Raw genomic sequence first — 12839 nt, forward strand, 5'->3', positions numbered from 1 at the left:
GAGTTATAATAGATGCAAAACAGGTAGTTCACCAGTGCCCACAGCTTCGAGGGGCCCCCAAGGCCATAAAATCCTGTATGCCTATAGCACGGCTTGCAGAATGGAAATAAAAAAAATTCTCTGCTTTTGCCTAATGTCTTTATTTCCATAGATAAGAGTGTAGAAACAGATTTGTGTTTATTAGAATACCAGAAGCACTGTCTGGTTAAGTGACTTGCTGTGAGTCGCACAGCAGATAAATGTAAGAATAAAGACTCAAACCCTCCATCTTTTGATGCAGAATGCATCTTAATGAGAACTTAGAGCCTTACTTCACTACAACGACTACTACACATTCACATACTTCTCCATTTATTGATAAATCACTGAATGTTAAAAGTTGATAAGGTTTACATTCAGCCAATAATGCTAATTATTAGAGTTTAATATTTTTGTGGTTCACAAAATGCACGTTGATACAAAACGTGTTTTCTGTTAATTTTTTATGTGAATTGGTAGTCTGCTCTTATATGTATCCAGTTTTATCAAACATCTGTGATTTTGCCTTATTTTTTTCTGGTAAATTGCCAAAGATTAAGTCAGTCAGTAATGACGGCCACTGTGGTTTCATACTTTTTATTGTACAGTAACTGCCGGCCCATGCAACTGTTATTGCTCTGTTAATGCTTTAAGTGACTGGAGTTATCTAGCACTTAAGGCTGTGCAAGTATTAAAGTGCTGCTTTCTGTAGTCAAAAGGGCAGGGTTTGAACCCTTTCACCTCCATCTGCATACTGTGTGACTTTGAACAAGCTGTAATTTATGGTCACATCTGTATGTGTCTATATAAATACTTGGTTCCTGCATCCCACTATTCCACTCATATTTTATGATTTAGCATACTGGGTTAACAAAACTAAATATGATCCATTTGTTATCCCATAGGGGGATATCTGGCCACTTCATTTACTGACCTGTGCAAAAACTCTTAAGGCCCATTTGGTATTTAGAATATGAGTCAACTTATATATGTGTGTGTGTGTGTGTGTGTGTGTGTGTGTGTGTGTGTGTGTGTGTGTGTGTGTGTGTGTGTGTGCATACGCACCTGATTTAGGTTGATATCTTTTTTGTCAACACACTTTGGTTGACAGCTGTACAAGGTCGACAATCACCTAGAGTGGGAAATATGCCCTTTCACCAGGGATTGTGTGATCCCAGAGATAGTTGACATAATTAGCAGAGAGTGTGGTGGTTGTAGGGAAGCAAACCCCCTGCAAAAAACACTGTTCTACAGAGTGTGTGCTCTGAGGTTTTCCTTGGAGCATGCTGATTAAGTGTTCTTATTGCGACTGCCGATTTTAACATAACCTACGTGACATCAACATTCGACAGTTTTTTGTTTTCAAACATATATATATATATATATATATATATATATATATATATATATATATATATATATATATATAATATATATAGATGTAGATATAGATATGTGTGTGTGCGCGTATATTTGTACATCTAATGTCACTTGTCTGTAGTTAGTCAAAGATGACTCCTGTGAAATGCATTTCAGTTGAATAAAAATGATCGAATGAAATGCAGTTCAAAAAAACGTGAATAGAACTCAGTATTGGTCAGTATTTGTGAGAGATTGCTAAATACTGGAGACCGGACAATTCTCCCTTTTCTCTGGTATTGTGCAATCTCAGATTTGGTACACTTAAGTATGTATAGGACACAAGGTGCTTGCCCCCATGTAAAAAAAAAAAAAAAAAACTGTTTTTGAGGTGATTGAGATAATTTTATTATTATATTATTTTATATGGGAGAATGTTAATTTGAAGTTTGATGTGTCTATATATATATATATATATATATATATATATATATATATATATATATATATATGTTTGTGTGTGTGGGTATATATATATATATATATATATATATATATATATATATATATATATATATATATATATATATATATATGTATATATATATATATATATATATATATATATATATATATATATATATACATGTATATATATATATATATATATATATATATATATATATATACATACATACATAGACGCACAGATATATATACACACACACATATGTTTAATCTATTGCATATATGTGTATTACATATATACATATCTAGCTATAGATAGATAGGCAGGCTCATAAGTTCATAGGATTGTACTAGGCTAATGACCACTGGGACCTTTTTAAGCCTAGCCATTCATCCCAAATCTTTGACAAGTTGTGGTACCTTTGATAAGTGTAAGCAGGGGTTTGGGAGATGAAACATTTAGTAGCAGGGGCCTGGGAGATGAAACATTTACATGCTGCCTGTGTCCATTAGTAACACAGGTGCCAAACCAGGGATTAATTTCCCGTTCCCCATCCAGTTATCCAAGTTTCACTTGAATTTGGTTACAAACCCAGAACTAAACAGTGAACACAGATGCAGGAGCCTTCTGGAATGATACTTTTAATAGAAACATTAAGTGCTTTCTACTACAGAACTTTGCCCTTTTCTCCACTGTAGTGCAATCTTAAAGTTGGTATATATAGTTGGGGGGGGGGGGGCAAAGCCATCACTTGGATGGATTTGAGTCAACTACAAGTTGGTCCATTGTGCTTCGGGCACCTATTTCATTGCCCTTAGTAAATTCAGCGAATCACTGACGTGATTTTCGCTGATTAGGGGTCGATGAATAGGTGTCTGCCGGAATAACATTTCAGCAAACTAATATATAGCCATTCTTTGTACGTGTTTAACAGGATTATTGCAGTTTTAATCTCCAGTAAAACTTTATCCTTAGAATAGGTGCTTAGTTTTTTACCACAACATTTAGCTTTTTAAATATGTTTTTCGCCTATTTCTAAGCAACTGTGCTCTTTTTTTTAATTCAGTGTATTCCTATCATATTAACTTGTCATGTAGGTTTGTTTCTTATAGCAATAGTAGTTTGTGATTGTTATCAGTGTAATCTGTGCTGCTGCATTTTAGTTTCATTGTACAGTACTGTCTTCTATTGCCAGTTATACCAGGACATACCTTATAAGGGGATTTGTACCATTCCTCTTACCAGGTTAACAAATAGAATGTATGTATGTATAAATAAATACATTTTAAAGCAAAATTGGTTTCCCTATATATGAAGCGAAGAATGCCATGATGGAAAGACCTATAAAAGAAAAGCAAATCCCAAAAAATGACCATCTACACCATTGTGAAAACAAGAAATGGCTGTGAGGTAAACTTTAGCAATAAAATATGAAAGGCCCTTGTTGAAAACCTCCATATTGTGTTAGTGTTTTTAATTGCATTAACTGCTGACCATCAGATTCCCCCATTATTCCTAGTAACTCCAGCCATCGGGAGTGGACCATCATTCAGGCAGCCACTAGAGTTTTCTGCTTAATACTCTTCCTTTATCCCAGTGGTAGCTTGGACAAACAGAACTCCCATGTCACTGACTTCTTAGCTATAGACGTGTGTGTGTGTGTGTGTGTGTGTGTGTGTGTGTGTGTGTGTGTGTGTGTGTGTGTGTGTGTGTGTGTGTGTGTGTGTGTGTGTGTGTTTGTGTGTGTGCCACAGTGCCTACTGCAGTACAAAGCCAGGAACTTGGTGGACATTTGTCCTTGGTTCTTCCAGTGTACTCTTAACCCATTCAATCCCTATCAGGTGTGATTCTTACAGAAGACACAACTGCCTTCCCTTCCCCAAAGATTAGAAAAGCCAAAACTGGGGGGGGGGGTCATTTCATCCTGTAACCCCCTTGTCCTCCAGTCAGTATTGTCTCATCTGAGTTGTACTAGAGACCTACAGCAACACTGAAGGAGCTGCAGAAATTTCTGGCAAGTACTGGTTGTGTACTACATGTGACAACAATCTCCCATATTCTCCATATGTCTGGGCTATGGGGTAGGGTTGCAAGTTGGAAGCTTTTCTTACACAAAAGAAATCAAGGCCCAGCTAAAATTTGCAAAACAATACATCGTCTCCCAAAAGCATGTGGGAAAATGTTTTATGGTCTGATGAGAACTTTTTGGCCACAATTCCAAAAGGTACATTTGGCAGAAAAACAACACTTTGCATCACCAAAAGAACACCATCCCCACGGTGAAGCATGGCGGTGGCCTTATCACACTTTGGAGTTGCTCTTCTTCAGCTGAAACTGGGGCTTTAGTCAAGGTGGAGGGAATTATGAACAGTTCCAAATAGTCACTTTTAACCCAAAAACTTCAGGTATCTGCTAGTTGAAGATGAAGAGGAATTTCACCTTTCAACACGACAATGACCTCAAGCATACATCCAAATCGACAAAAGAATGGCTTCACCAGAAGAAAATTAAAGTTTTGGAATGGCCCAGCCAGAGCCCAGAAACTAAATCCAATAAAATATCTGTGGGGTGACCTGAAAAGGGCTGTGCACAAGAGATGCCCTCGCAGTCTAACAGATTTGGAATGCTTTTGCAAGGAAGAGTGGGCAAATATTGCAAAGTCAAGATGTGCCATGCTGATAAACTCCTACCCAAGAAGACTTAATGCTGTAACTGAATCAGAAGTTGCTTCAACAAAGTATTAGTTTAAGGTTGTGCGCACTTATACAGCCAGCTTGTTGTACATTTTTTATTTTGTATATTTTTTCCCCTGACAGTTTTGTTTGTTTTTCAATTGAATTGCATAGGTTATAGGTCACATTAAAGGTGGGAAAAGTTTTGAAATGATTTATTGTGGTCTCATTTTTTTATATTACAAAAACCTGGCATTTTAACAGGGGTGTGTAAACTGTTTATATCCACTGTTTGTGTGTGTGTGTGTGTGTGTGTGTATGTATATATATATATATATATATATATATATATATATATATATATATATATATATATATATATATATATATATATATATGGGTCTACTTCATATGAAAGAACTCTCATTTACCTGCATTTTAAATAACTGAAATGACAACACCAAAGTTGCATTTCAACAGACACTCACATTGCTGATAGTGTAATTAGTGTAACCAGGGAAAGAAGGCAGTCAGCCAACATTTGAGAATTTGCCCTTTTCCCCAGTATAGTGCAATCTCAGAGTTAGTATATTTAGTTAGGGGGTGTGGGTGTGCAGCCCCCCACTTGGATGAGTTTGACATGCTTCGGTATGTTTTTTTGTTCCTGTTGGCTGACTTCCTCCTTTCCCTGGTTACAGTATCGGTAATGTAAGTGTTCATTAAAATGCAGCTTTGGTATTGTCATCTCTGTTATTTAAAATGTGGGTAAGTGAGATTTTGTTTATATGAAGTTGACCCATATATATGTATGTTTCATTGTATGCTTTCTACAGTGCCAAACTCTCTGTACCAGCATTGGTAGTTAGAATTATTTTACTGTTCATTTTTCCACAAAGTGAAAGTATGTCCACATGATTTTTTTTTCCATTCTGCCTTTCTTGGTTCCATAATCCATTGTACCCACATATCTTTTGTTATGCTCACCCAAATTCTAAAAGTAGGAATCCATGTAGCTCAAGCATAAATGCTTATATATTTCACATATAAAATGACATATAATCAAAATCTGTGTTGCTGAAACATTGTTGAAAGGCTGACATGGAAATATAGCTGCATGATATAATCCAGGTTCATAAATATTTATGTAACTCTAATTGATAATTGAAATGGGAGCAAATATTGCAGTATTTGCCTATTTTTGGCATTATAATCACATGCTACAGTCATGCTGCTTTGAAGATCACAGAATTTTTTTTCCCATCCTACTATGACCATTAAGTTAACTCTCTATTGGTATGATTGTTAAGATATTAAACTCATGGACAAAGTATACAAGGTTTGAGTCTCACCTTTAAGGAAAATGTTTAAACTTAAAATGGCAACAAGCACAGCTAACCTAGTACTTACTTATAAACCTATAAACTATCTGAGCTGTAGTACTGAGCCATTTATTCCCCTTGGGTAACAGCCTTATGTCACATTCATTCTCTGAGGGCAAGAGTTGATGACATTGGTAGTGTTGCCATCATTCTGGGTCTTTTTCTTTGTAGGCCTGATTCCCTGCACATGCTCACTAATGACCAAGGGTTGGTATGTAATGGGTCTTTGTGACGTAGACTGTGACTTCACTTGGCATAACAACTTGATACTTCCCCCTTGTAAAGAAGCACTGCCACATGTTTGGTCTTCATCAGGGATTCTATCACACAATGTGTGCCTACAATGGCATGCCTCCCCCTCTCCACAGAGAAGCAAGAAAGCTGAAATCTTGTCATTCCTGTCCTCCCCACGACCTTCAACAGGTGTCTGAGCTATTAGTCAGACTTGAGTCAATGTGATAATAGTCAAGGTTTATCCCTGTATGTCAGTGGAGTTGGCTGAGATCAAAGAATTTGGGAGATAATGAAGTTTCCCCTTATCTTCAAATTTGTATGATCTTGTAGTAGTTTTTACAGGTTATCAAGGTGTAGAGTAATTCAGGGGGCTTACTCTTCTGCAAAAATCCTTACTTTTGTTTAAGTCAACTCTATAGGCATCATGGTTTGAGCTCTGATGTTATAACATTGAAGAAGTGGCCACAAATTCACTGTAATAACAGAAATTTAAAAGTGATCTTAATGATTATAAAATGAGAAATGAGTTTATCTGAAACAGACATAAATGCATGGTCAATTCTGATAACTGGACCGCTAAAACAGGAACAAACTTAATAAAAACATTTTCACCACTTTATCTTAAAAACATCTGAATTTTCTGGGACTGATTATTGTAATACAAAATATATTTCTTCCATTGTGGCTACTAATTTAGAGTCCAGTGATGAAATACTACTCGGTAAGTGGCCTAACAATGTACAAAATATTATTAACCCATGTAAGTGCAGCAGGGGAGGACAGAAGACATAGCAACAATATTACAGAGACTGATAAATATGAGCTAGTGATGCATTTACATAACTGTACTAATATAGGTGTTAATTTTTTGCATGGTTTCTTTATCTACAGAGCAAATTAGTGTTTTGATTAATGTTTTTTTCCCCCTTTTTAAACCACCTTGTTTTTTATATCAGAATGTGAGCTTGCTGAAGATTTGAGACCTTTTTTTAGTTGTTGGTTTTGCAGTTATGGTTTAAGGAAAACAAACTAAAATGCATTATTCTTTTGAGAGTTAACTGTCAGAATATTAGAATGAAGCTGGCTCCAGAAAGTTGTGAAGTCACTCTGAAGTTCATTTTGTAGGTTAGATTTGTTTTTATTGCCTTTAATGAGAACAATATTATCTGTGTACAGTACTCAGGTTATATCAGGGAGGTCCCAGGGAAGATCATTAAGAAAACTGAGAGGTGACAAGGCCCTAGAATAGATTTTTGTTGACATACCTCTCAACTGTCCTGATTTTCACAGAATGTCCAGATTTTTGCCTCATAGGTTTTGTCTATTTCTCATAAAATTTGGGGTTTTCTGACAAATCACTGGGATGATCTGAGCATTGAAGTCACTAAACAATGACATACACTTGAGTTTCAGACTTCAAGTCCTTCAGAACATGTATCTTAACACAAACCCTGTTCTTCTAGCAATTTTTTAAGTTTCCAAGAGCAATATTTAACATCTATTCCTATTTTTGGGCCTTTGTCCCCCCATTTTGTCAGGCGTTTTCCAGATTTCCTGCACTAAGAGGTTGAGCGGTTGCTTGTAGAATGCCTTTATGAGATGAACCTGAGAAAAAGGTGGTGTTAGGTTCAAGGAATGTGAAGGTGCAATTGGACAGATAGCTACTGCACCACTGTAACACTTCACTAGTTTTTGAAGCAAAAGTGAGTGATAACAGTGGCTTCTCTTAGATTGAAGACAATTACTCAAATAATTTTCCATTCATCATGTTAGAGAAGATATGAACAGTAAAGGAGAACATTGCTGTACTGAACCTTTTTTCTAACTTTGTAGAAAATGTTTTAGACCCATTCTTATACATACATAAACACAAATTCAGGTTACAACTGAGTTTTCAGTTTATGGCTGATGTTCAGATGGATGTACATTGTATCTATGCCTGGATGTGCAAATATTCAGTAACATAAAGGTACTATAGGCCATTACATTTTGGTTAGAGCAAATTACTATTTATACATTTGAATGTAATGCTTTTATCTCATGGTTAACTGAAATTGTTACTACTAAATGTTTTTTGGTTTGAGACAAAAAGGTTTTCTGCAAAGCAGATATGATAGCTATGGAGGCATCTTTTGTTCCCTTGTATGCTGATATATTACAAGTGTTTTTTTTTAATATCAAAAGTTTTATAATTACGTCTATGAATAGATTTCTGCCTAATATAGTTATGTGGTGAAAATTTTTGGATGATGATCGGGTATTATGTAAGGGTTCATGGGAAATGTGAAAAGAATTTGTTAAATATCTAAATTCAACAGTATTTGATATTACCGTTACATGTAAGACAGATACATTTCTGTAGACATTCTGGATATAAAAGTGACAAATGTGACCTGATGGAATAATTTCTATAACCATATTTAGGAAGAGGTTTTCTAATAATTCGTTATTGCATTTTGGGAGTCCGCATCCTAAACATATGAAACATGAGAAGATATCAGTTTATTAGACTGAAAAGGATATGTTTATTGGAAGATGATTATGGTAGAATATCCAGGGATCTGAAAGATAGGTTTTTACATAGGAGCTACTTGATAAATATTATAGTCATGAAGGATGTAGCTTCTATAAAGTGGGAGGAAACTTTCACTTATCAATTGTGTACTTACTTTAGGGAAGATAATGTCAAATTTATTTCCAAAAATATTAGTAATACCAATGGTTTGATAGATATGGTACAGACTATTTGGAAAGTACTTTTTAGTGATAGATATGTAAAAATTGTTATTCCGTGAGATGTCAATTTACTTTTTGGAAAGAACAGAATGTATATGAACATTTTAGCCATTATAAAAATTGTGGGCAAAGTTAATAAATAACATAAGATAGTTAAAAGGATGTTAACCATATGGGCATTGTAATGTGTATATCAAAATTCTCTGTTTTACCTAGTTTTCCACAGAGACTTTGGCTAGAACTTTTTTGTCATGAGTCATTAATTGCCAAACAGATTGGGTTGTTTATTTGGCACAATATGTCTGTGACACTTTTTATGTGAGCTAAACTTCTGGATCATTTTATCTTAGAATAAGGGAATATCTTAGCTATATAAGACGTATAAAAAATGTGCCAACACCTTATACAGACACTAGTATTAAATATGCAATGCCTTGTTTTGCATTTATTTGTGTCTGTAGAATATTTAGCTCACTTTAAGTACCTAAGAAATGCAATATTTTGTATCATGAAGAGAAATAAAATGGATAATTAACACAGGAATACTTTTTTCACCAGGACTTAATGAAGTATACATTGAGTCCATTTACTATACCATATTACCATATGTTGAAACATTCAAGTATGATGAATGTTAAATGTTACAATTATTTTCTGCCTTTTGATTAAATATTAATATTTTATTTGATATTTTTGAGATAAATATAGTTTTGACTATTTTCTATGTTTTCACGTGATTGGTCCTATGACTGTGAGACTTTAAATAAGCACTGGATTAATGTGTTAATTTAAAATGACAAGGTCACTGTGACAGCTGAAACCAGCCTTTGAAATATTTTTAATAAATTATGGTTTGCCGCTAAAGTGCTGGTATTCTTGTTTACTTGCTTATCTTGAGCAAAAGCCACGGACCTGAGATGATATTAACAAATTCATGGCGGGACCCTTGAATTAGGCAATAGGAGGTTACAGCCCTTCAGGTAATTAATCTCGCACATTGATACAGCAGACAATAAGACTACATGCTTCTCAAACTGGTCCAGAGCCATGACTTGTTAGGAGGATGGCACAGAAACAGATAAGGATGGGGTGTTTAGGTATTGTGTTGGTAATGTTTAAGTTAAATCCAGTTTAGTAATCAGAGCAGCGAAAAAATGAAAAGGAGACGCTTTTCTTTGAATGTTAGGATTACAAAACCTTTCAGAAGCTCTACAATGTTCAAAAATATGCAGAACATTAAAAAGCATAATAAATGAAAAATATTTAGAGTTTTTGAGAACACTTATTCATTTAATAAAAAGCACATGAAATAGTAACTTATTTTACCTAGACTGGCTGACACCAAACCACATGAAATAGTAACTTATTTTATCTAGACTGGCTGACACCCTACTATTACTTGCAAAATTCACTCACAGGTATAGCCAAGATGAGATAACAGATTTCTCGCAGCTAAGCAGAATGAAATACTACTGTGTAAACAAGACAAGAAAGGATAATGTACTACTAAATTAAAAAGATAAAAAAAAGTTATTGCAGTGTATAAATTGTATTTGTTAGCTTTTTGAGTAACTGTAACTTTATCCTTTTTTTTTTTGTAGGGCTCATACATGCTTCAACCGATTAGATTTGCCACCATACCCTTCATTCTCTATGCTATATGAAAAGCTTCTGACTGCTGTTGAAGAGACCAGCACTTTTGGATTAGAGTAGCGCATGTTGCCTTTGTGCTCGCAACAGATATATATGAATACACATGTTGCCTCTTGTTGAAGAATCACATGATATCAGCAGCAGGTTTCTTAAGGAAGCATTTTCCTTGTGGGTGTATACATGTCTGTGTGTGCTGGAGCTCTGCTGTGTGTCAAAAAAGGGACTAACTAGGCCTAAGATGAATGTCATTCACTGCTGACAATCATAGCACAGCATATGTTAAAGAACTCTAGTGTCTTAGTATGGACAGAACATACCTTTGCAAAGATAAAGTCCACTGTTAATAGCAGCAACTTGGAGCTATGGTTTGCAGAGGCGTGCCAAAGGCTTGTATCCACTGCTGAAAATGGATCATGAAAAGTCTGGCAGAGGTTCTTAAACTTTCATGAATTTTGATTGAGCCAAAGTGTGACATCATTCAACCTTGCCATAAAGCTATCTGCTATGGAACAAAAGGAGATTTTTTTTTGAATACTGAAAAATGAACAAAATTTGCATTATGCCATAGTCATAGGGCATGAATGCAAATTAATTTTTGCGAAACTCATGGTTAGGCATGACTGCATGTTTTCCATAATTTTAGATTTCAGCTTCCTTCATGACAGACTTCATTAGAACACAGTTAGATGAAGTGATGTCTTGAAAATGACATGCTTATGAAGAAACTTTGCAGGGCGTCTTGCTGATCTTGTATTTGTACTTTAGCAAAACACAGGCTGTTTGAGTGTGATGATAATACTTAACTGTTTTTGTACCTTTTTATGCATGATGCAAAAAGTTAAGAAGTACGTGAACTGTAAATTCATCACGATCCTAGTACAGGTAAGGAAGAAAAAGAAGTATACAAGCAATTTTATTTTTTATATGTTCACACAAGTCTTTCCTTTTGATTGTAAATAGGAACAAAGGAAGTACTCTGATGCACATTCCTTCTGTTTCACACATCACCCTTAGTAAGATGAAATCTAGTTCTTAAGTTTTTGTTTTAAGCACTCTTCATGAAATGAAATATCTTTTATTTTTTTATATAAGTGTTGAAGAGAAATTCTGAAAAATATTTTGCACTGAATGTACCAAAGCAAAGGAACAGTATAATCTGCAGACTAGAAGTCACCACTGGATATAATATTTTATCTATAATTTTATTATTTTAGTGCTGTGACTTCTGTATATCTGGACTGTGCCCTCATATCATTCTTACACTATTTATGTATTTCTGTACCATCATATTATTTATGTATTTATGGTCGTCTTAGAACTTCTCATGTTGTACAAGTTCTTGTCTTTTTCATTCAGTAGTCCAAATATAATGGATACATCATAAAATGTTTTTACCAGCTGATTTGAGATTATACCACCATTTGTATTTGTATATAACATATCTTATCACTGTAGCGCAGCAAATTAAAAAAATAAGAAACAACTACACTAAGATGAAAAAATGTTTATAAATTATAAGTTGTGTTTTCATGTTTACTTCTTGTTTGTATACTGGTAATTATCAGATTTTGCTGTTGTTTGTACGCTAACCCAAAAACTGTGTCATATGTAGCCGGTTTCAGAGAGACCTTTGACCTGTACCCATTGGTGGATATTACAAGGGTATATAGCTACATGTACACCATTTAAGTTCTGTGGTATGCAATTTAATTTTTGAGAGAGTTACATTTTGACCAGCTCAGAGGCACTAAGCCCATTCTTCAAACACAGAAAGGGTTTGAGTGAGCCAGCAAGAAAGCCAGTGATGTATACTTGTTATGTTGGCCAGAAGTAAAAAAAAGAAGTACTTCCTTCTTTCAGATGAGAAGTACAAGAGAAGTGAGTTAAGCTGTACTAAAGTTGTATTGAATTAAAACAGTAAACAACTCTTTCAAAGATAAAAAGTTTAATATAAATTCCCTTTTTTATTAAATAGCATTTAAAAAGAGATATATATAAAGTTGTATATAGAAGGCTACAGTGCAATTGTCCTGTAAAAATATAGTTCCTAAATGAAACTTTTTTCTTGATTCCACCGATTTTTGCATTGTATAAAGCTTAACGATCCTTGTAAGTTGTAGCCCTAAGCCACACAATGTCTTGATTGGACACTGACTTGTTGGGACTCCACCTCCAAGGCATGAAAATGTAAAAACAACACAGCTTCTTCTAAAATTTAGACTGAAGCCACAGGGAATACAGTCTGGCATATGTACGTAAAGAGTGAGAGAGAGAGATTGTTAATTCAACTCAGTTATTGTTTTGCCTGCCAGAGAATCA

At 34.8% G+C, this 12839-nt stretch overlaps 1 protein-coding gene across 2 annotated transcripts in view; it reads left to right on the top strand.

The window, feature by feature from the left end:
- The window catches only part of HECW2 (HECT, C2 and WW domain containing E3 ubiquitin protein ligase 2), a 2117141-nt gene extending 2105085 nt beyond the window's left edge, over window positions 1-12056 (top strand). For both annotated transcript variants that reach the window (XM_044060621.1, XM_044060622.1), the window contains one exon: window positions 10469-12056. In XM_044060621.1, coding sequence (XP_043916556.1) covers window positions 10469-10580 — 112 coding nt within the window. In that variant the 3' untranslated portion in view covers window positions 10581-12056. The remainder of the gene's footprint in view (window positions 1-10468) is intronic.
- Window positions 12057-12839: the final 783 nt, after the last annotated feature.

The sequence above is a fragment of the Protopterus annectens genome, chromosome 2.part0 (genome assembly GCF_019279795.1).
Source record: "Protopterus annectens isolate FY-2018-M chromosome 2.part0, PAN1.0, whole genome shotgun sequence".
Classification (NCBI taxonomy): domain Eukaryota; kingdom Metazoa; phylum Chordata; order Ceratodontiformes; family Protopteridae; genus Protopterus; species Protopterus annectens.